This window comes from Podarcis bocagei (genome assembly GCF_964188305.1).
Source record: "Podarcis bocagei genome assembly, chromosome: 13".
NCBI classification, from domain to species: Eukaryota; Metazoa; Chordata; class Lepidosauria; order Squamata; family Lacertidae; genus Podarcis; species Podarcis bocagei.
This window is the reverse complement of record NC_138138.1, coordinates 28,009,549-28,034,393: the sequence shown is the minus strand read 5'-3', so window position 1 is coordinate 28,034,393 and position 24,845 is coordinate 28,009,549. Positions and strand designations below refer to the sequence as shown.

At 48.8% G+C, this 24,845-nt stretch overlaps 1 protein-coding gene across 6 annotated transcripts in view; it reads left to right on the top strand.

Moving 5' to 3' along the window:
• The window catches only part of GRB7 (growth factor receptor bound protein 7), a 78,351-nt gene that overhangs the window by 23,353 nt on the left and 30,153 nt on the right, over window positions 1–24,845 (top strand). The window contains exon 1 of one of the 6 annotated variants that reach the window (XM_081168662.1): window positions 21,343–21,412. The exons of the other annotated variants lie outside the window; for them this stretch is intronic. Within the exon in view, the coding sequence (XP_081024788.1) occupies window positions 21,358–21,412 (55 nt within the window). The 5' untranslated portion in view covers window positions 21,343–21,357. Of the gene's footprint in view, window positions 1–21,342; window positions 21,413–24,845 lie in introns of those variants that run through there. 6 annotated transcript variants of the gene reach the window in all.

The window sequence follows — 24,845 nt, the reverse complement described above, 5'->3', positions numbered from 1 at the left end:
GTGAGATCTCCACAGCGTCCCAATCTCTTTCTTTGTTCCTGCCTGTTTTGGTTTTGACGTCTTTCTTAATTATTATCTACGGTCTACCATACTAATTTTGGAGCTGATCGCTCCACTCCCACCCCCAATGTTTATGGCAACTTCTGCGCTTTTGTCTCAATATAGCGAGAGATTGCCTGTTCGGAGTTTGAAATATATATATCTATATATATTTATTACTGTGTTTCTGGCCCTTTTGACTTTTTATTTCTTTTTAAAAAAATATTCTCCTTTCATTTGTGTCTGTCTGTTCGTTAGAGTTCAGTCCTCTTCCTGTTTCCAGCTTTACCTTGAAGCAGAAATGAAAAGAGGACCTGAACAAAAGGAAATGATTGGGAAATCACAGTATAATCGGTTTCAATGTTTCTGTTTTCTGGGGGGGGGGGTTAAAAATGGGGGGGGGGTAATTCCTAGAGCAGAAGCTGGGGCAAATTTTGAGTGAGATTGCAAACTATACAACAGGCATAACTCCCAAACTTCAGCAACTAGTTTCACTGGAGAGTCACTTTCGTGTTTTTATATAGACAAATCTGTGGAGGAGGAGAGGTTTATTTGTAGCTCTTGTGTATGATACCCAACCAAATGTCCAGAAACAGTGTACCTCAAGTTCCAGCAACAGTTTTCTTCTGATTACCAGTTGCTGGGGTTGAGGGTAGAATGAATAAGCAACAGGAGATGGTTATTGCCTTCATGCCCTCCATATAGATTTCCTGGAGGTATTTGGGTAGACACCAAAACAGGATGCTGGACTTGGGACTCAGCTACATTAGTAAAAAAAAACAAAAAACACCAGCGCTTTGAGTGCATTATAAACATGCAACACCAGATGGCGCTGGGGAGCAAAAAAAATTATTTGCGATTTTACATAGGGTTTTTTTTCCTTTAGTTATAACGATTTAATTTCTGACATATTTATAGCGTGGTTTTTCCCCCTGTGTGTAGCTCCATCCTGGGTGGATACTTGGTCTGATGAAGCAGAGCTTGTCTTTCATAACGGGATATTGGGTAGAGGGGCCCGAGAGCAAGATCACCTTCAGAAGAGGGCTGCCACTATGTGCTCCCATGGTTGCAGATGCTGTACCTAAATAGATGTGCACTTGCTTCTAAATTGCCAGCTGGGAGCAGGATAGTAGCCTTCATGAGGCTAGATTTGGCCACCTTGCTTAGTTTAAATATCCCCCCCATGTGTGTATGTGTGACTAGTCCAGGGATGGTGGACGTCAGATCCAGGAGCCAGATGCAACCCCTCCAGGCCTTTTTGTCCAGCCCCCATAACGCCCCTTAGGCCACACAGCCATCCCGGGCCATACAGGCCTTGCTGTCAACCCTCTTGAAGTGCTTTTGTCTGGTTGACGTGTCTTTAAGCTGCAAGGATGCCTCTTCATTGACTGTTTAGAGGATGGAGAGGTGCTTGCAGATGGGCGTGAATGAACCTCTGGCTTTTGCACGGCTGTAGTACAACCTGCTCTGCAAAGAGAAAAGACACATCCGTTTCTTGCTTTACCCGCTTTTGTCTCTGACTCTGCCCACCACTAGTATGTGGCCCCTGGAAGGTTCCCTATTAGACTACATGGCCCCTCGCCTAAGAAAGGTTTCCCACGCTTTGGCTAGCTAGATGGAGCGCACAGAATAAATAAGGTTCCTGATTTGGCTGTACATAAGGAGTGCTGGATTTACATATAAGCTAAACAGGCTATAGCTTAGGGCCCCACTCTCTTGGCCTCCCCCCCAAAAAATATACTTCTTCTTAATTGTATTTCACTATTAATATACTTCTTCTTAATTGTATTTCAGTTCAACAATTACTTTGATAAAATGCATATTTCGTTATGTGCAAATGGCTTTAGATACCTGTTAGGTCCATTAATTACCATATAGCATATCTTCAACACAAAAAAGCGACAATTTGTTGTTGACAAAGGACAGCTGGACATATAAAGGGCCCTATGACCTTCAGTAACTTAGGGCCTCATCCAACCTAAATCCAGCCCTGCACAGGTGAATTACCCACCCTTTGCCACTCTGTCATAGGCACTGGCAGATTCAAGGGTGGCAGGAACTACTTTCCCAAAAATTTTCCTTTTTTTTTACTACAACGCCAATTGAAGCCAGGTGCAAAATGGTGGCAGAGAGCCAATTGCATGCAGCACCCCAGAAGCCATAAAGTGGAGTGATCTGCATATGCAGATACCCCAAATCATCATCATCATCATCTACATCTGAGTTACTGCAGGTCAAGAATTCTACCGACTTCATTTGGTGGGGCTGGTGGGAAGACTAAATAGAAGGCTTTTTGTTGCCGTTAAACAATCGGGAGCCTGCGAAGCTCTTGCTGATCTCCGTCTGCCAACACTTGCTGCATTGAGTAGACACTCAGCAATCAGGATGGTGGATAAAGAGCTGATAACAAGGTAGCCTTTTTTTCATGCAGGAAGGCGGAGGAGATGTCAAACAAATGACAGCTTATAAGGGAATGAGGGTCTTCAATTCATATTCATGTAAGGAGTGGGGGTAGTAGTAGATCTGCATTACCCAGTCCGGAGAAAGAGGCATGTGTGATCTTGCATGTATTGCCACCTGAGAGCCTACATGGTGGAATTCAGAAATGGCGCATGAAAGCGGGGTGGGGAGTGGACTACCAGAGTTGAGATTCTTTTGTTTATCACCCTGGGTGGCGGGGCATGTGACAGGCCGACATGGATTTATATATAGGGTGTGATACAATTTCAAGTTCGGTTCCAAGATTCTCTGTTGGCCTGATTTTGCCCGCAGATTGCAGCCTGTGGTTTGGCTGCCCTGCTTCTTAGGGCCCAAGCAAGTGTAACACATAAACACAACTAACCAAATCCCACCTGCTTCCTCCCACCCCATTCTTTTCCAGAGAAGATCCATCAGCAGAGGTGGAGGTGATTCGAGAGCAAAAGATCTGCTTCTTTATTCCAGATCCCCTCACCACCAGACATTCCCCATGCTTTCCTTCCTAACTGGGATCCAAACGCATGCACTGTCGGGTTCCCCCTCCCAGGGGTGGAGTTAAATTCCAAAGCGTGAAGCCAAAAATAAGGATTAATATTCGTTATTTTTTACAAGGCCCTCTAACGAAAGTTCCTTGGGTGGCTTCCAACGTAAACATAATAATCTCATTACCGTTAAAGAAAACGAAACCCCAACAGCAACAACATCTAAATAACCAATTAAAGTAGAAAGGGAGATAAAGGTGCAGGACCAGATCAATTGAAAGAGAGAGCAGAGGGGTGTGTGTTTGTGTTTCTATATCTATACACACACACAGAGAGAGAGAATTAAAAAAATGAAATGTTATGTTGTTGTTGTTTAGTCGTTTAGTCGTGACTGACTCTTCGTGACCCCATGGACCAGAGCACGCCAAGCACTCCTGTCTTCCACTGCCTCCCGCAGTTTGGTCAAACTCATATTGGTAGCTTCGAGAACACTATCCAACCATCTCGTCCTCTGTCGTCCCCTTCTCCTTGTGCCCTCCATCTTTCCCAACATCAGGGTCTTTTCCAGGGAGTCTTCTCTTCTCCTGATGTGGCCAAATGTTATAGCATGCTTTAGAAGGCCTGGAAAACCTGGCAACAGAAATACATTAAAGTAGGTGCCAGGCAGGCCTTTTGGGGGGATGGTATTTCAGAGCTGAGAGGCCGCTGCAGAAAAGTCCCTTTCCCCAGTAGACATCCACCCTACCTCATGGGAAGAGAGGGGATTTGGAGAACAATGGGGGGCAAGCTGTCTTCCATTGAGCCCGTTTCCATTTTAAAGTTTAAACCTTGCGCCCTCTTTCGAATATATTCACCCAGATCCCTTTCTGCGCAGGAGGGGGAGTGACTGAAAGGAAGGAAGGCATCATTAAAAGGGGGAATAATATATATTTTAAGACCCTTTGGAAAGGGGCTGATAATCTTGCCCTGAAGAAACACTTACTTACTCAAACGAATCACCAAATGCGTCTTGGCTCCCCGCTCAACTCCAGAAGGAGCAACCCCAAAACTCCACACACTGCATCTCAGATGCTGAGCATCAGGAGACCTGGCAGTCTGGCACATTAAAAGCATGCACTTTTAGCCCTGTTGTGGGGGCAGGGAAGGGGTCAAGGCAGCATGATTTGGAGAAGAGCAGCAGCAAGTGTGGCGAGTTGTTCACTCTCTCCCAGTCTACCCGTTCTTTGTTCCCCCTCTCATAGCGGCTCGTCTCTTTCTCTCTCACACAAACCCCACCTTTCAAAAAGGCTTTTCCCGCGTTCTTACACACATTTCCGTGTTATGCTTTGGGCCTTAGGGCCGTACTGCATGTTCCTTTGGCAAGCGTGTGTCCCCAAAGCAGTTTAGGAGGCATTTGTGCAAGAGGACCAGCTGGCAGAATGGGTCTGTTTGACCCTCTCCAAATGCCCCTTTGCCCAAAGAGCACAGAGGTGGGCGAGGCTGGAAGCAGGGCATGTTTACTGAAGCAACGCCTCTCCTGGCTGCAAATCCTTCCCTTGCAAATGCTCCCCGTTCTCCCACAGTAGCTCTGTGGGGCAAAACATGGGCCGGCTGCGCTCCTTAAACAGTGCAAATTCTGCCTTAGTCTTAGATGCGCGAGGACCGGTTTTCCTTCGGTGACGAAGGAATCGCCCAGACGCAGAGGCATTCTCGCCTACATTTTGACCGAATGTGGTTGCCAGGATCCAGCCTGTGGGCTGCCAGTTGGCCGCTGGCCAGTTTTAGAAGGACACGGTGATGATTGGGAGAGGTACAGAGTGTTCAGTTAATAAAAGAAAACCCAGGTGGAACCCAGCTCCCGCCGTCAAGTTTAATTAGTTAAGACAGAGCACGTAGCAGATTGATCTGAAGTCACTGAGGACTGCCTGACAAAGGAGGCCGTTCTTTCCGAAGTGGTTCCTGAGTGGTTGGCCTCTGCCGTGGCCTTGTAAGCTGTCTGTCATGGTGGGGTTGGGTTAAACTTTAAACATATTAACTGGAGCATGGACTTGGAAGGATATCTGGATTCTTTAGCAGAGGTATATTAAAAAGAGAGAGAGTGAGCAAAAATTGCAAGCTTGTAAAAATGCCATTAGGATAGGTTCTGGTGCGGGTTTGTAAAATCATTGTGGAACTGATTTTTTAAAAAATTGAATTAAAGATTGTGGCTTTTGATACACAAGGTTCCAGTGTTAATTCCTGTCACCTCTGCCTGAGTTAGCAACACTGGCCTAGAGGGAGCAATCCAGGAGTAGGGAACTGTGCAGTTATGGGGAAACCAGCAAGGGACCTCTCTGTGCGTCCTTGCCATTTGAGCCAGGCATTCGGATGTCCCAGCCAGCAGCATGTGCACACAGTTGCTCTTAAAGGTTGTGTTGTCCAGCTCTGAGTGTGTGAGTCCTGAGCCATGAAAGGTCTCATAGGTCAAAGCCACTTTTTGTTCCTTCTGCCCTGCCAAAGGCCCTTGCGGCCTTGGCATTTCAAACCTGTCCTCTCGAAATCCGGTGGGCTGGTTTTAAAACTACCGATAAGGCATTCTATTGCTTCTTTATAATCTTTGTTTATTGTGGTAATGACCCTAAGATGAATAATACGGTAGTAGTGATGGTTGTTGCCCTCCCACTGGACTCATTTGGGTTTTATTAGAGATGCCATTAAGAAAAAACAATAGGGAATCGATCATAGCCTTGTTAGTATAGCCAGAATCGAAGTGGCATCTAAATGGAAGACCAGCAGTTGTTTCATTTAATCCTGGATCAGTTTAAAGCCTACCTCAGCCAGGAAGCTCTTTTGGCTAAACTCGAGCCGATAACTGGCGCTGTGGTCTAAACCACTGAGCCTCTTGGGCTTGCCGATCGGAAGGTTGGCAGTTCGAATCCCTGTGACGGGGTGAGCTCCCATTGCTCTGTCCCAGCTCCTGCCAACCTAGTAGTTCAAAAGCACATCAGTGCAAGTAGGTAAATAGATACCGCTGCGGCGGGAAGGTAAACGGCGTTTATGTATGCTCTGACTTCTGTCACGGTGTTCCATTGCGCCAGAAGCGGTTTAGTGATGCTGGCCACATGACACAGAAAGCTGTCTGTGGATGAACGCCGGCTCCCTTGGTCTGAAGAGCAAGTTGAGCGCCGCAACCCCGTAGTCGCCTTTGACTCGACTTAACCATCCAGGGGTCCTTTACCTTTAGAGGTCAATGGGACTCCCAGGTAAGCAGGGTAGGGTTGTAGCTTTAGAATGTTGTTGTGAATTTATAATGGCTGCACATCACCCAGAGTTCCTTGGAGGAAGTGTGCAATATATGTGTTTATAAATAAAAATAAACTTCTACATGTTGCTGTGCTTAGAGAGGGCAGAGAAGGAAGGAGACATTTCCAGCAACAGTGCAACCACAATTGTTGTCAAGCTTAGGAAAGAACATTAACTCAAATACATACTGTATGGCTGAATATTTATTTTCTGTTGAATGCTTTAATGCCTTTGGATGCCACTCCCGGTAGCCAAAATCTTAGTATCGTGGTTTTGTTGCGATTCGCCCACGCTTAGATTAAACTGCTGTCCACACAGGAGTCCTTAAAAACATATTGCCCTGGAGATTGTGTTGTGATTGCACCGTTTATCTTTTCGAAAAGGTGTCATCAGCTCCAGCCACCGCGTAGGAGCACTCCAAAGGACGTCCACTTTCCTCCTGTCCTGAGCTCTTAGTAAAGCCCTGGAATCTTTACATGAGACAAAGTCCCCACCCCACACAGGGCAGGTGGGGGGGGGAGAGGCTGCTGACCTGAGATGCGTAGTGTGCTGGAAAGGAAAACATGCCACATGGACACATACGCAGAGGAAAGATCACAAATAATAAATGAATGATTAAGCTTCACAATCAATGGTCAACTTCATTTTCCAAACCAGACATTTTGAAGAGCTGCTTTCTGCAGGTCTCTCGGTGCACCCTGCGCTGAATACGTGCGTATGGGCAGGGCTTTCTTTCAGCTGGAACTCAATTCCGGCACCTCGCAGGTGGGCACCATTGCCATCCTAAGAGAACAAGGGAGGCATTCATGGCGAGCCCCGACACCTCTTTTTCTATAAAAATAGCACTGCACATAGGTATAGACTGCTTTCATCCAACAAAGATTAGTGGCCAGCATTGCTTTTTAAAGTAGCCTGCATGTACACACATACCTGCAGTAGCAATTCGCAGCTTAAAAGAAAGGGGCGGGGAGTGAACTTGTGTCAGGTTGCCATATCTCAAAAAGTGAAAGAAAAACTAGGAGACCCCGAAAGTTGTTGAACTTATATTCTTTACAAAAATGACTTGCCTAAGATCCAGGACGAAGAATTGATGCTTTTGACTTTTGGTGCTGGAGGAGACTCTTGAGAGTCCCATGGACTGCAAGATCAAACCTATCCATTCTTAAGGAAATCAGCCCTGAGTGCTCACTGGAATGACAGATCTTGAAGCTGAGGCTCCAGTACTTTGGCCACCTCATGAGAAGAGAAGACTCCCTGGAAAAGAAAGACCCTGATGTTGGGAAAGATGGAGGGCACAAGGAGAAGGGGACGACAGAGGACGAGATGGTTGGACAGTGTTCTCGAAGCCACTAGCATGAGTTGGACCAAACTGCGGGAGGCAGTGGAAGACAGGAGTGCCTGGCGTGCTCTGGTCCATGGGGTGACGAAGAGTCGGACACAACTAAACGACTAAACAACAACAAAGATCCAGGATGAAGCGCCACCATTTGGAACACCCCAGGACATCAATTCTGCCTTCGAAATCCCAGTAATGTCCGGGAAAATCTGGACACATAGCAGCCCTAACTTGCATAAAGTCCCCCTGCATGGTTTCCCACAGGCAGTTCTTGCCTCGCTATAGGCATTTGCTAGTCTCTATTTTGAATGTCCACTCCAATCAGAAAGTGGAGCAAGAGTTAGGAAGGCCTGGAAAAGCAACGCAGCATGGGTGCCTGCATAATCCAGATGTTTAGCCAGGAAGGCCTTTTTGCCACATTCCATCACCAGGGATGTTGACTCTGGCAAGGTTTCTGTGTGGGCGGCAGCTTCCCACTGTGATAAGCTTATGGTATGGAGACAATGCAGCCTATCCTTGGAAGCAAATACTAATGGCACTCCAAAATAAGCTTGTCTTGAACTGCACCCTTAGTCTTGCTTGCAGATGGAAGCTTATCTTGCAGTAGATTGTTTTTAAAGCTGCCAGAGGTCTGGTATACCTGAACTGCAAACCTATATTGGTTTTATGCCAGTTTGAAGGAGCCTGGGAACTTCAGTTTGGTGAGGTTGCGGAATATTCTCTGTTAGAAAACTCTTAAGTTGCCACCCCCCACCCACCCCAGATCTCTGGTTCCCTAGGGAAAGGCAGTTCTGTTGAATCTGTTTGTCTTGTAGCTATGCCCTTAGCTTTGTTTCCTGCCATTGCCAGACACAACTGCCCCACTATAATCTTGGAACTCAGAGGAAATAAATACTTTTTTAAGGGGGGGAAAGCCGCTGCATTTACACAACCAGGTTGTTGTTCCACGACATCCGCTGCCTTTTAGACAAAAGCTGGTAGTTCCAAACGTTATGTTAATTAGATTACAGATACTTAGGCTGGTTCTGATCGGATTCATGTTACAGAAGTCTTCCTCAGACGAAGCCAGCCATGAGAAATGGATGATACCTTTGGGAATATAATTACTGAGAGCGAGGCACAACTGCCGCACTTCCCATCTGCATCTTCAGAAAGAAACACTCCCCCTAAGAAGAGAATTCTTGCTTGGAGGTTTGGCAGCTTCATGAGACAGGATCCAGAGTCTCGTCTATAATTAGCATCTTGAGGGCTGGTTCATACGTAAACATTGCTGACCGCTCCGTGGAATGTGCGAATTGCCTCTGTGGAGTTTGAATATTTTGCGCATGAGTTGGCACCTGGAGATAGCAGAGTTCCCTTAGCAGAATATTATCTGCGCTCACAAAGCAAATCCTCACTTGTCAACGAGCGAGGGCTCTGCAGGTGTGAACTGGGCCTCAGAGAAATCAGACTTCCAGCATCCCTTGCATAGCTTCGTCCACCAGAATGTGGGATGTGGCGGCAGCAGCGGCAGCACTCCTGTGTGGCAAGCGCCCTCTCAGCAGCTGATAAACAAAATGCAGTGTACATTGGAAAGTGGTACATCATGCAAGTCGCTTTCACTGGAAAACTGAAGGCATTGGAAGGTAACAAAGAAAAAGAAAGAAAGAAGACTTTGACACCGTTTGGTTTGGTTTCGTATGTTAACAGATTGAGTCATGCCATAATTCCTCCATCAACCCATGGTGACAGGCAGAGATACTTTAATCTAGACTTCACAGTGAACACCACTTCACAGTGGTGTAGCGTGGGGGTCCAAGGGGGCATGCCCCTGGGCGCACATTTCTGAAGGGGTGCAACCTGTGCCCTCGTGACAAGCTCCCTCCATCATGGCCATAGCCATGGGGAGGCAAGCTGTGCCCGGGCCAGGCCTTCAGGGCTGGGGTGGTGGCGGCGGCGCCTCCTTCTCCTCATGGCTGGTGAAGGAACGCCTGTGCGTGCCCCACCCCTGGGCCAGCCAAAAAGGAGAGGGGGGAGGGTGGAAGCAACACACACTGGGGTGGGAGGAAGGGGAAGGCGGGAAAGCACTGCTGTACCCACGTGCATTGCCCAGAGCGCCTCACTGCAAAGACAGGAGGGCGATGTGACACAGCATCGCTCCTGGCTTTGCGTTTCTCTGCCTTATCTCTGCTCCCAGGTTGGGGCTAGTTTGCAAAAAGAGACTCCCTTGCATTATACCTCAAGGAGCGCCTCCACCCCCATCGTTCACTGAGGTCCAGCTCCGAGGGCCTTCTGGCGGTTCCCTCACTGCAAGAAGCAAAGCTACAGGGAACCAGGCAGAGGGCCTTCTCGGAAGTGGCGCCCGCCCTGTGGAACGCCCTCCCATCAGATGTCAAGGAAATAAACAACTACCTGACATTTAGAAGACATCTGAAGGCAGCTCTGTTTAGGGAAGTTTTTTATGTGTGACATTTTAATGTATTTTTAATCTTTGTTGGAAGCTGCCCAGAGTAGCTGGGGAAACCCAGCCAGATGGGTGGGGTCTAAATAATAAGTTTTTTATATATATATATATATATATATATATATATATATATATATATATATATATATATATATATATATATATATATAAAAGGTTCTGGCCAGCAAAGGGACTGACTACTGCCCAGTCCACCAGGGGGACACAGCACTTTTCCTGGCCTGGGTGCCGTCAACCCACACTACACCCCAGTCACTTTTCCAGCAGATGCATCGTGATTCTGCTTTGTGTTGATGTTCGTTGCTTCTACATTCAGAAAACCATTCAGTGAAAATATGTACAAAAAGGGGGAAAGGCGACACACGCTATGTGTCCAGGATATGCAGTCAGAGGGAGGATACTTTCGGTCGGGTCTGTGTAAAAAGGAGTGGAAATTGGTAGTGTGAAGAGAGTTCAGTAGTTTTGGGGTCTGTTTGGAGACCTTTTGACAGATTGGTGAATGTAGTGGTGGGTTTCTTCAGTAGAAACACACCATTGTGCAGCTGGAGATGGAGCAGGATATTTGCCCATGCTTCCTTTGGATTTCTTGTCCTAACTAGCAGGGATGCAGTTTTTGAAGGCTACAAAAGGACCTCTGTGTGTTGGAATGGTAATCATGACCAGGATCACTGGCTACTGATTATGTGGTGTCTTTGGTGTATATACATGGATGCTTCTGGGTAGGGTAACCTAAACAAAAAGTCATGACCCTGCCCAAGTGAGCTTCTTCACAGAACCATAGAGTTAGAAGGGACCCTGAGGATGAACTAGTCCAGCCCCCTTCAATGCAGGAATATGCAGCTGTCCCATACAGGGATTGAACCTGAAACCTTGACATTATCAGCACTACTCTCTGACCATCTGAGCTATCCAGACTGAAGGCTTACACTGTACATTTTAGCAGAGGAAGAATGAACAAGAGGCAAGGTTAATGAGATGAAAACTTAGGGGTGCATGTGGTTATATTATTTATTCAGTTATATTGTTTATTCAGTTGTGGCTATCTTCTCATCTTCCTCTCTTCCCTCTGTGCTTCACCCTATATGGCACTTGTGCTGCGCTTGCAACTTGTGCCTAATCTCAGAAGAACTTTGACCCTCCGTTACTCTATCTCTTTCCCCTGTCTGGGTTATGCCACAAACCCTGATGATATTTCCCCCCTCCCCCCTTTTTTTTTTTGCTAATATAGGGAGAGCCGGTGAAAGGGCAACTGATGTGCTGGGCTCAGCTTAGCTGCTGAGCTCAGATCCAGTGCCAGGCCCCTGGTGTGGGTATATCAACTTGCTCCGCTGTGTCAGTGCTTGAACGTGACCCTTGCATTGCCTCAGCCCAGCTGCTGACTCGGGCGCTGCTCTGTGGCCAGCTTCCCCACCCCCACCCCAAGCAGCTGCATTTATTGCAATTAGCAAAACAACAACAAACCTATGGTTACGTGAAACATACTCAATAAACACACAAGACGTAACCGGCTGTACTTTTGAATAAATAAGGTATACTATTCATTGTATCAAATTGTAGATTTCAATGGAAGTCTCATAAAGTTCAACAAAAAAGCCCAGTGGATCAGTTCATTCTCTAGTCAGTTCATGCATAAGGTCCATGCATGTATAGGTGTCTATTCCACCTGTCTGTTCATAGAGTCCAATAATCCACATGAAGGGTTATTACAGATCCACAGAATCCTTTCACAGAGTCTAAGACAAGGATTTCCGGAATATTAGCCTTGTTTCACCATCCTAGGCTTCATCAGTAGTACAGGCTCATATGTAATATTACAAGATAGTGGATCTTATAGCATAGTAGTGGCTGCAACCAGACATGTGGAATAGATACTTATACATGTATGGACCTTATGCATGGACTGTTGAACTTCATGAGACATCTGTTGAAATCTACAATTTGATACAAGTACAGCCGGCTACGTCTTGTGTGTTTATTGAGCAGTTATTGTAATGGCAGGTACCAGTGTGCTCCACTGGTGTGTGATAGCACGGCAGAAAATCCTCTCCTTGGGAATTCTGCATGGAGCCTCCTCCAAGTGCTATGCTTCCTTGGATTCCCTAAAGTAAGGGTCGTAATAACTTATTCTGATAAACCGCGCAGTGCAAAAATGAAATACAGTCTAGATGTTGGCTAAGGCATACATAGTCTTTCAGATTACACTGAAGTTTTTATTACGCTTTTCTCCCTGGTGAAAAATCCTAGGCAACTCAGTAGGAGGCATGTATTCCATTTTAGTTTTACAGTACCACAAAGAACTACGCATTGCAACCCGTAACCGGAGGCTAGAATGAATTAATAAAGGTTGCACCTCTTTGAAGCAACTTTGCATTGCAAACCTGGGGAGTCCTCTTTAGATGGGTGGGCACCCTCAGGCTGTGGACCTCATTAGGCCTGCTGATACCATTTTGGCCAAGCCATGCCCATCTGCTCTAAATGTGACATAATGGAACTCTTTCTTTCTTTCTTTCTTTCTTTCTTTCTTTCTTTCTTTCTTTCTTTCTTTCTTTCTGAGGAAGCAGTTTGTATTCAAAGCACTGGAGGAAGTGCTCGGAATACAAACTGGCTTTTCCTGCAGAAGGAAAAGAAAAACGCTCTGTTTTTAGGAGCATCTCCACCTTTGCTGGGAACTCCGAAGAGGCTGAACGGAAGTTACAGGGAGCCTCTTTGAAGCCTTGGTAGCCATGGCAATTGGGTGATTGGCACAGAATTATATCTTCAAAGGAGGCTCATCAGGGGTTGCAGCGATCCCCTCTGAACTTTGACAGGTGTTTGATGCCTGGCATAATTATGAGGACAGATGATTGACAGGTGGGTGGTCCTGCCCACTTGCCAGAGTTAGCACATAGGGGGTGGGAGAAAAATCCAGACCAGACACAGTAACGCCCCGCCCCCAAAAGCATCTGGTTGGCCGCTGTGAGAACAGGATGCTGGACTTGACGGGCCATTGGCTCGTTCCGGCAGGCTCTTCTGCTCTTATGTCATAAGATGTCCTTCAGCAGGGATGGCCTGTGTGGTGCTTTCAGAAATGGTCTCCCTCTCTCCTAAGACCAGAACCCCGGGGTCTTCCAATGAAGCTGAACAGCACGAGATTCAGGAGAGAGACAAAAGGAAATGTGCTCCTCCACACTGCACAAGTTAAATGATGGAATTCGCTGCCGTAACATCAAGATGTAATGATGACCAGGGATTAGACACATTCATGGCTATCGATGATTAGTTGTCATAATGGCTAAATCACCTCCGGTGTCAGAAACAATATATCTCTCGAGCACCAGTTACCGGGGATCATGCGCAAGAGAGTGCTGTTGTATTCGTGTCCCTGATTGGGGCATATGGTTTGCCAATGTGAGATTGGATAGCTCTTTGGTCTGATACAGCAGGGCTCCTCTTGTGTTATTGGACTACAACTCTCATCATCACCGACCATTGCCTATGCTGGCTGGGGCTGATGGGAGTTGTAGTCCAATAGCATCTAGAGCAGCGGTTCCCAATCTGTAGGTCCACAGATGTTGTTAGACTACAACTCCCATCATCCCTGAACACATATCATGCTGGCTAGGAATGATGGGAGTTGTAGTCCAACAACATATGGGGACCCACAGGTTGAGAAACACTGATCTAGAGGAAAACCACATTGGCTATCCCTGCCCATGGTATGTTGCTCATCCACTTTCAGCTTAGAAGGAGTGTTGATAGTAACTCACTTACCTTTGGGTTCATGCCAGGGGAGACTGGTGTGTATTTTCCCGCTCTTCCTTACCACACACAGTTTGAGAAATCACTAGTGTGTGTTGTAGAAACAGGACAAGGAAGTAAACAGAGCTGATAACCAAAGTAGGTTGGCTCCACAGCGAGTGTCTTTAATGCAGATTCAACACCAAGAGAAACACCAGGGTTGAAAGCAAAGGGAAAGCCCATTTAGCCCAGCTTCCTACTCAAATTCTAGACAATCTCCCCCCTAACATACTGTCATTTGAACTTGATTTATAATGACAATTAATTGCCAGCTTGTGTCTGGTTCCAATTCAAGGTGCTAACAGTGTTTAAAGCCCTCAATGGGAGGCCCCAAATATATGCTTCCCTACAGAGCCTCTCATAGAGCCAGTTTTTAATCTCTGGTGATGCTACAATTTGAAGGACCCCCCCAGATGGGGCTCATCAACCTGGGAAGGTAGACCATCTAGGAGAAGGAAAACCTCCGCTGCCTTGTGGGAGAAGTAAAGGCTAAGAAGTAAGCCCTACACAAATCCACTCTGGATTTGTGTCCCCAAGACGGTTGGATGGCGCCTCGTAGGCCTCCTTCCAGCAACTCCTGCAGGATTTGCTCTTCTTTCCTTTGGACCACATTAGTGAGGCTGAGAGGGGTCTCTTGTCGTCTGGGCAGCCCAGGACTTCCATATCCAGTGCCCAGGCTTGTGCCAGGGGAGTTCACTCCGGTGCTGCTAATGCAGCGGTTTGACTTCACCCCTGGAGGTGCACTCTGCTGTCTCTCAAGACAGATAAGTGCGCAGCATGGGGCTGTTTAAGAACCCTTTGCAAGCAGTCCCTTCGGAAACTGGAGGTGTAAGGAGCAGCATGCGACTGTTCGCTATAGGTTTTCCACCAGCCCCATGCTTCTTTTTGAACTTCACGTTTTTGGAGGTTCAAAGAGCAGTGCCGGGAGGAAGTCATTCCCCTTGAATGGAGAGCACTTTCCCTTCCTTGTGCAATACGTGCTCAAGCAAAGAAATGAGAAGAAGCTCACTTTAAGCTCCCAATTGCTCCATCGAGGCCCTGTCCTTACCCACCCCACTACCGACATTGGGTATGACCCCAGGCATAGGGCAGGTGGGTGTGGCTTCCCCAAAATGTCCTCATGGGCTAAATGAGGAGGCCTGGTGGGCCAAGCTTGGTCTGCAAACCTAAGGTTCCCTGTCCCTGATATACCCAGTGAGCGCTGCTCTAATCCTCTGAGGTAGATTAGGCTGAAGGACAATGACTGGCCCAAGATTGCCCCGTGAGCTTCACAGCCGAGTGGGGCTTTGAATGCAGGTCTTTCCTCTCCTCATCCTACACTCTAAGCCAGTGTTTCCCAAACTTTTTTGGGCAACGGCACACCTGTTTACTGAAAAAAAATCTCGCGGCACACCACCATTAAAGCCCCGCCCCGTGACGTCAGCGCGCAGCGTCACGCCGGGAGGGACGCACGAAAGTGAAAGGTTTTTCCCTCCCCCCTCAGTCCCTCGCTCGGAATTCAGCTCGTTTGGGGCATCGCTCCGGCTGCTCCCTCTCCCGCCGCGCAGGAGCGATGCCTCTCTCTGGCTCTCCCTCCGCGCAGGCTGAGGGAGGGAGGGAGGTGCGCGTGTGACCCGTCTCTGCTGGGAGACCAAACCCAGCGAGGCAGAGTCGCGCGGAGGCGCCCAGGCAGCGCTGCCGGCTGCGAGGAGGAGCGCCAGGCAGCAGCAGGAGGCGCGGCCTCTCCTCGCCGCCGCCGCCCCGCCTCTCGCCGCCCGACTCGCCCGCCTCCCTCCAGGCATCTCACGGCACACTCGTGTGCCGCGGAACACCGGTTGGGAAACACTGCTCTAAGCATTACTACACATAGGCATGAGGACTGAAACCTTTTGCCATTCAGACAGTGGCAAGTGGGAGGGAATCAATGAAATGAGTGTCTGGACTGCAACGGTAAGGGAGAGAGATCTCCCAGTGCCTCTTTTAGCATTCGGGCTTCGGGAGTGGAAGATTAAAAAGCCCTTTGTGCAACAGTAAATCAGCAGATTGCTCTTCAGTCTTCGCCTGGTTCAGAATTCATCTCTGTTAGAATTAGCTCGTAGAACCAGCCACGGGAAATTGTGGACCACGTACCCCAAATCAGATCCTCAGCCTCGAAGAGGAGGGTTTCATGCCCCCTTGTTTAGCTCTGCGCCCATCTCCAGAGAGTGGAGGTGCCTTGCTGGCCTCAGTCCCTCAGCTCCCCACCTGGCCTTATCTCTGCTCCCTCTCAGCGGGGGTTTGTTTTGTTAACACAAAACTGAGAGCTCTTGAACTTCTCTGCCTCATAAACCAGGGCAGGGAGCCAGTGTGGGAATTTGCTAACCTACAGCAACAAAACCGCTCTCTGACTTGGCTCCTCTCCTGCTCACACCTACTTATGTGGGCCGAATGAATTGAGCAAATGTATGCAAAAGGGCACAGCCCACGTGGATTTCCTTGATGCGAAAGGAAGATTTTGGAGGTATAGGAGGACTCTGGAGGGAGAAACAGGTAATGCTTTGAAGTAGAAGGCGCCCTCAGAATGTATGTTGAGGCCTTTGGCAAAACACTGGGGTGGCACGGGGTTGGGAAACAGAACCTTGGTCCGGGTGCCAACTTGGGATAGGGAAAGAGTTTGGTGCCTCTTCTCTCCCTTGCTTTCAGTCACACACACACTCCTTCCCATTGGCTTTTCCAGCTTACAAAACGGATGCAAGGCTATGTTGATAGGCTTCACATAGATTGTGTGGTTTGGTCCAGAGATCTCCTGGAATGGGGCTGAAGAAGGGCCACTCCAGCAACTCGCACTAAGCAAATGTAAGAAGGAGTTCCTCCTCCGCAATCCAAAATAGGAACAATGCTATAGCAGCCACAGGTCCCAGAAAATCAGGACTTTTCCTGGGTAAATTGGAACAATCAGAGTAAACGGTGGTGGAGGTGGAGTCCCTGTTCCCCCAGCTTTTCCACTCCTGGCCACCCAGCCCCCACCCCCAGCTTCTTATGTTATGACCTTGAGATTGCTCAGAAACTTGCTTGACCATGGAAAAAAGCCTCCCGAAGGGCGCCGAGCCAGAGACAAAAAGCCAAACAAATTTGTTTGCATCGCTCACCAGGCTCGCTCCCACTCCAGGGACAGGGGCTGGGCATCTAAGGGCCTTGTCAATCCGAGCTCTTTCCTTCGTAGCTCAGTTAATGCTCTTGTCGCCTTGTATAATTGACCACCTAAGGCAAAAGGGTGGGAGAGGATTGCTCTTAAGGAGGGGGTGTCCATCCCCAAGTGGCACGGAACTCGTTGGAAGGGACAGGAGCAAATTGAAGGATGTCAGTATTTAGTGTTGACATTGTTGTTCTGTTTTTGTGTGGAACTCCCAGTGACTCACCCCCCTGAAGCCTCCTAATGCCGAAGATGACAGGTTCTCGGTGCAACGTAGAAAGCATAAACACAAGTGGGAAAGGGTCCACTGTTGTGTGCCTGACGCCATAGGGCAGATCATAGCCACACTGGGTTCATTAGGCTGCACTTGTAGCATATGAGTGATGGGTGGCAGGTTGGTTAGCTGTATTGCTTTGGGATGGTGCAGCATAGAAGGGAGTGAAAATATCCAAGTTAGGCCTTAACTGGCATGAGCTCTAGCTGTAGATAGAGAGATACCAGCCAAAACTACTCTTTTGCTAGAGAAATGTGAGACATAACAGGTTCTTGGCGTCCATTGGTCCGAGCTGGTGCTATCTGTTGGGAGTGCCTTACCTTCACACACACAGCTGTGTTATACTGAGCCAGACCTTTGGTCCATCTAGCCTAATACTGTGTACTTGAGTGACATAAGCTCTTCAAGCTCCCAGTCTTGCTGCCTGAAAAGTGGCTGGGGCAACCCAGACAGACAGATGGAGTGCAAATAATAAAATTATGATTGTTATTATTTTAACTGAAGATGCTCAGAATTCGACCTGGGACCTTCTGCACATAAAGTATGCGCTCTCTGGCTCTTCTCTTACACATCTGCTTGGGCCTTTAGACCATGTGTAGCCCATGTGGTTCCCACCTAGACGTTGCTGGACTATGACCCCCCATCAGCTCTGATTGTTGGCAACGCTGACTATAGTAAGGTGACCAGATTTTTTTCAAAGAATCTGGGGACACTTTTTTTTTGAAAAGAGAAAAATAGTTATTAAAAAATTATTAAAAAGAAAAGAAGAAGTACCGGTAATATCTTCTCTTCTGTGGTCTCCTCTGTCACACGGCTTTCTTCTGGGCCCTGGCCTGCTCTCTTGCAGTGCTCACTGCCATGGAGTAGGTTCTGGTCAGGCCTGGGTTCGGTCACATGTCCTTATCCTCCCGGTGCGCTCCTACCTCTCCTCCTCAGCGGTGGCAGCAGCGGCACAACAAGGTCGGGGCTCCCCTCTTTTTCCCCCTTCCTCTTTCTCTCTCTCTCTTCCTTCTCCTTCTCCTCTCCTCCTTCTCCCTTCATCGGCTCCGGGGTTTTTCCTAGCCCTGGATCACCACTGGGCAGTCAGTCGGGTGGCCAGGCGCTCTCGCTCCCAGCTTGATTTGGGTCATTGGGGGTGTCAGCCGTTCCCCCAGTTGATGCATCGGGCATCCCCAGTTCGCCCTTGGCAGTGGCAGTGGCAGTCTCAGCAGCCCGGAGCCAGCCTGGTAGCACATTTGGCTCTGGCTGGCTTCAGGAGCTGCTCGCTGCTGTGGCGCCTGCCATTTTGCCTTGCCGGAAGTCCCCATATGATGTGTCTTGTGCCGTTGAACAAATCATGCAACATTCATTCCCTACTAATAAATCTACAGCACTTAAAATAGAAATCTGGGGACATTAAATGAAATCCGGGGACATTCTGGGGACAGATTTTGTCTGGGGACAGATCTGGGGACTGTCCACAGGAAACAGGGACGTCTGGCAACCATAGGCTATGGCTGATAGGAGTTGTAGTTCAGCAGTACCTTGAGGGCACCACATTGGCCATATCTCCATTAGACAGAGCTCTGCTTTGAGTACGGCAGCTTTCAGGGCCCTTTGGACTCTGATGTTCTCTACCTGGGAGTTATTTCTGGAGATGGCTTGGCAAGATGGATTGCTTGTGATCTCCAGGGAAGGGACAGGCACCTTTTTCGTGGTAGGTGATGTGTGGAGAAGGCACCTGGCCGACATTGCTGTCCTCAGATTTTGGCCTGTTGTCGGCATCTGTCTGTCTCTGGAGTGCAACATGTTTTGTTGCAGCCAGGGCAGATGAAGTTGTCCGGTTGTGCTGCTGCAGATGCACCATGGCGTTTCTTCTCTCTGCGCTCCTCCCAGTGGTCATTTCTCCTCTGGTCACTGCTGGGGATACACAACTTGACTGCCTCTCTTCAGGCACTGCAGTCACCTGCAATGAATTCCCACTTGGTGGGCCCAATGTTGCCAGTCTTCACGTCATGTTTGCAGACATCTTTGTAGCACAGAGTTGGTCTGCCACCAGGCCTGGTGTCTGAAGCCAGCTCCCCATAGAGCACGTCCTTGGGGATCCTGTCATCTTCCCCTCTGTGGCCTGAATCGTTGGTTTCTCCCCAGCCCTATTTTCAATGCTGTTGAAGTTTTCATATTTTGTTTCATGGATTTGATTGTAAACTACTTGGAATGCTTATTTGGGCCAGAATAGCTTTGCAAGAAAATACATGATAAAAAAGGGGAGTATCTATGCACCATGGACCCCTCGCTCTGAGCTACTGCAGTGTGGAAGAGAGATTCCAGTGTAGGTGAGGTCCCTGTGGTTTGAGCTGACACAATAAGGCCACAAGATTCCAGGCTAGCTGGCAACTGTGTTAAGTTGACGTAACACGAAGGGAATGAACACACCAGGTAAGTCTGTGTATTGGGCTCCATGACCTGGGATGCCCTTTCTCACTCTATAATACTGAATTTAGCTCTGAACTTCTGCAACAGGGGAGAAAGAGGCCTGAGCTCTTGGGCTGGGCAGTTGAGCTCACATCAGCTGACCTGAGAAAGAAACCATCCAGACTGGTGCTGGTCCCTGTTTTGTGTAATGGGAGAAGGAAGTTTGAGCTAGCCGTTTGCACTCTGCTTGTGTGAGAAGGTGCAGAAAGGTGGTGGGAAGGGTAACCATTTTAATCTGATTAAAATTACAAGCACAGTGCCAGTGCCAGTTGGTAGTTTTGTCAAATGCTGTTTACTTATTTTATTTTTTTTAATTGCTATGTTTTTGGTTATAGCAGGCCAGCCTCGTACTGCAATTTCCTCCTCTGCTTGCCAGCAGCTATCCCCACCTCCCTTCATTCCTCTTCCCTCCCTCCCTACACCTCTCCAGCTTTTGCAGATGCTGCCTCCTGGCACCCAAAATGAGCCATCCTCCCTTACTTACAGTGTCCCAGATACCAAGCAGATGAGGTGTTTACAAGGGAGGGGCTATTTGAGCATCCTGCCTAGGAGATCTTGATGCAGAACTGGTTTGACCGGAAGCAAGGAGGCGTATGGGCCGGGTGTGTTGACCATGTGTTTGGTGGTGAGCTGGGGGTGGGAGGGAATTTATGTGTTGCACATTCATTTCACCTGCTGTTTGGGTTTCATCACCTTCTATGTTTTTGGATCCAGGACCTGCTTTTAATCTCAAAACCGCCTTTCTTATTTTCCTCCCTCTCCCTCAATGTTTCTTCTCTTTCTCTCGCATTCTGCGGTGGGCTCTCCCTTCTCTGTGAGCGAATACATCCATCTGACCAGAAACAGGGAAATTGCTTGGGAGAAAACTAGCAAAATGTAAATGTCTTGAGTTGCAAGATTGGATGCAGCAACCTACTTATGGATAGCTATTAGTTTAAGAAGCTGCTATTCGACATAATGTTCATAAGAACATTACGTTTCCTTCTTATTTTTTTAAAAAGCAGCCAGACTCCAGCCCCTGCAGCTGGCCCACTGAGCACATTATATATGTTGGCAGTAGCCTAGTGAACTTTCAGAAGCTGTGCGGGACTTGTGGAAGCAATGAGCTGTGGCTTCAATGAACTGTACAGCTGCTAAATCAGACCAAATTCTGCAGAAAACAGAGTTTTCGTGACTTCTTGAGGCTTTGAATGACCTTGACCCAGAATTTGGAACAACTAGGCAGGTCTGATTTGACTCAGATCCTGCCTGAGACCCACACCTCAGACATGTTGTTGTGCACCAAAGCCTTTTGCCCGTCAGGGGTCAGAAGTTCACTGGGAAGGAAAACAGCAAAGTGAAAAACCCTGCCTTGTGAGTCTGACATCCCCAAGTCCTTTAATCTTTTCGGATGTCACAGTCTTACTTCTGAATAATGATTCGCCTTCATCATTCTCCACGGCTTGGGCGATGCTGTTCCTGGCCACTCTTAATAGCACGTTCTGTTTTATATAAAGCTCTTCCGGCAGGCAATGCATTCATTATTTCACTCTGTCCCATTCATAGGTAGGACAGTGGAATCTTCACTGTCAGTTTGCAGATGGAAAACTAGGTCACCAGGTAGGAGCATTCGGAGGCCTCCAGACAGACTGGCAATTTGAACTAATGGTCCCTGGCTTTCAGGGCACTTCATTGAAACCACACTCGCTGAGGACAGCTGGTAAGCTTTGAGTTCCTGAGTGCCTGGCAAGCCCTAAATGGGGAAGCATTTGTCTGTCATGAGTTCAGATCATCACTGCTCAACCTGCCATTTCCCCACTCATTTCTATAAACTGAGTACCAGCACAGTCAGAGATGAGTTTATATGCAGATTTGGTGTCCGTTCAGCACAAAATGTGTGATTTAACAACTCACTTCCATTAAAGGAATTTTGGGCCAGCAGTCACACACCCATCCATGCCCATCTCTTATCGTTACTGTAAGAATCAATTGGATTACCTGCGGGTGTGAATCAGCCCTTAAAGATTCTTCATGAACAGGAGTCTTCATATCTGCTATCAAATATTTTTTTCAGAGGAGACTTTGCACACAACCAACTGAGAGTCATCATGTGATAGGTGTACATGTCTGAATTCTGCCCTCTTGCTTTCCTTCTATGTGGTTGAGCAGCACCTTTAAAAGCCCTTTGATCAGCTGTTAATAGGCATCGGCACCCCATGAATTAATCTCCCAGCAGTATCTGGGCATTTCCAAATGAAGTTTACCTGTTCCCTTCTCAATCGTTTTCTCCATCAGACTTAGCAACCTGGCATTGCCAATGGCTCCTGGGGCACGTTTGGGAGTGAGACTTGGCTGTGCCCATGTTTTTCTCCTAGTAGGGCGAATAGCAGCTTTGGGAAGGAAAGACAACTTCCAATAAATGACCTGGGGAGGAAGAGTGGACACCCCCTTTTTCAGCACTGCTGCACTGAGCCAATTTGTTCCTCCTCCTCTTCCCCAAGCTTCTTTTAAATCTTTATAAAAAAATGTCTGGGATTTTGAGCACAGATCTGCCACATCATGTGTAGCTTGGCACTTTTTTACAAAAGAGCAGAGAAATTCGTGGAGGTTCATTAATCAACTGGAATTCACTGTGATTCACTCGATGCAAGGGGTGGGGTAGGGAAGGCTATTGGCTCCCTCCTTATTTACCTGAATGTCAACTGTTGGAAATGGGACCCAAGGGCCTATCCAGACCCTTCTTTTGTTCCTTTCGCTTGTTGAGAGAATTATTGATCCTTTCAGTAGCGCTTTGCTAGATGCGGGTAAGTGCTTTCTAGTCCAGGCAAGTGAACTTGAGCAAGCTTCTCTTGCTGTGGTTGGTCAAAGGCATGTGGTTCAAGAACAGGCAGGTGCTGTTTGCCTCAGAGACATGGCACCTTTTTTCTACCCTGCCTGCAGCCTACACAAACCTCCAAGGGGGAACAGGACCCAAGGAGTCTGGGGAGGAAAGAAGTGGAGGTGTATGAGAGGACTCAAACGTGCTTGAGCCAGTAGAAAGGGGTGGGGTGGCAGATCTGAGTCACCAGCCCACATTCTGACTCACCGCTTTGTTTTGATGGAGGGAAGCATGCAGGAGGCAAAAGGGCTGGTTGGTGCCAGGTGATCGCCGGTAAACGAAACATGTATTTGGTTTTTAGACGCGTGTTTCTTTCTTCAACATTCGCTGGTGTTGACAGAAGCAGAACTCCTCTTTATAAAAGGCACAGGTGTGCGATTTTTTTGATAAGCCGGATCAAGCCGGGTGTTGTGAGTTGGTGATTCATCCCTGACTGGTCTAGTCCCGCTACAGTGGAACACAAGGCGATCTTGGCGCCTGTATGAAAAAATAATAATGGTGGTGGTGGTGATGATGATAATAATAACCACCACCACCTCCCAGAAGAAAACAAGTGCCAGGAATTGAGATGGTGATGTTGCTTTCCTACAGACATCCTGACTGGAAGCAAGCTTGCCTGTAAAGCCGAAACAAATATCCCCTGAGCAGCTATTTATTGCTTCAGCGCTCTGACTTATGCACAGGCACATTTCCAGGTGCAAGAGTATAATTTTGCATAGCAAGGTTTAGGCCCAGCGTGCCTTAGATGCCTCCCACTCCCTTGTGTCCCATTGCCACCTCTCAGATCTGCCAAAGGTGCCCTTTTAAAGATACCATATACAGTGGTACCCCACAAGACGAACGCCTCGCGAGACGAAAAACTTGCAAAACGAAAGGTTTTTTCGTTTTCGATTTGCCTCGCAAGACGAATTTCCCTATGGGCTTGCTTCGCAAAACGAAGCTTGCCCCGGGGACAGCGGGTCTTCTCTTTTGAAGCAAGGGGCTGCGGGGAGATCGCTTCTCCCCACCGCTCCTTGCTTCAAAAGAGGTCCGGGGGGCAGCGGGGAAGAAGCGCTTCGCTTCCTGCTTCCCCCGACGTCTTTTGCAGCAAGGGGCTGCAGGGAGATCGCTATCTCCCCGCAGCCCCTTGCTTCAAAATAGGTCCGGGGGGCAGCGGGGAAGAAGCGCTTCGCTTCCCGCTTCCCCCGACGTCTTTTGCAGCAAGGGGCTGCAGGGAGATCGCTATCTCCCCGCAGCCCCTTGCTTCAAAATAGGTCCGGGGGGCAGCGGGGAAGAAGCGCTTCGCTTCCCGCTTCCCCCGACGTCTTTTGCAGCAAGGGGCTGCAGGGAGATCGCTATCTCCCCACAGCCCCTTGCTTCAAAAGAGGTCCGGGGGCAGCGGGAAGCGAAGCTCCGATGCCCGGCGGGGGGGAACGTCTCCTCCCGCCGCCGGGCATCGGAACGAAGCTCCAATGCCCGGCGGGGGGGGGGAGAACGTCTCCTCCCGCCGCCGGGCATCCGAACGAAGCTCCGATGCCCGGCGGGGGGGGGACGTCTCCTCCCGCCGCCGGGCATCCGAACGAAGCTCCGATGCCCGGCGGGGGGGGAAACGTCTCCTCCCGCCGCCGGGCATCCGAACGAAGCTCCGATGCCCGGCGGGGGGGGAGAACGTCTCCTCCCGCCGCCGGGCATCCGAACGAAGCTCCGATGCCCGGCGGGGGGGGGACGTCTCCTCCCGCCGCCGGGCATCGGAACGAAGCTCCGATGCCCGGCGGGGGGGGAGAACGTCTCCTCCCACCGCCGGGCATCCGAACGAAGCTCCGATGCCCGGCGAGGGGGGGAGAACGTCTCCTCCCGCCGCCGGGCATCCGAACGAAGCTCCGATGCCCGGCGGGGGGGGGACGTCTCCTCCCGCCGCCGGGCATCGGAACGAAGCTCCGATGCCCGGCGGGGGGGGGGGACATCTCCTCCCGCCGCCGGGCATCGGATGGCTTTCCTGAAGACTTGGGGTGGGAGGAGGGTTTTCCTTCCCACCGCCAACATTCAGAATGCTGTTCTGAATGTTGGCGGTGGGGAGGAAAAACCCTCCTCCCACGCAAGCCCCGGGAACAGAGGGAAAGCACTGCGCGCCTTCCCCTCTGTTCCCGTACCTGTCCTGAAGGCTTGCGGTGCGGAGAAAAGCCCTTCTCCGCACCGCCAGCCTGGCAAGCGGTTTCCCTAGGAACGCATTAATTGATTTTCAATGCATTCCTATGGGAAACCGTGCTTCGCAAGACGAAAAACTCGCAAGAAGAAG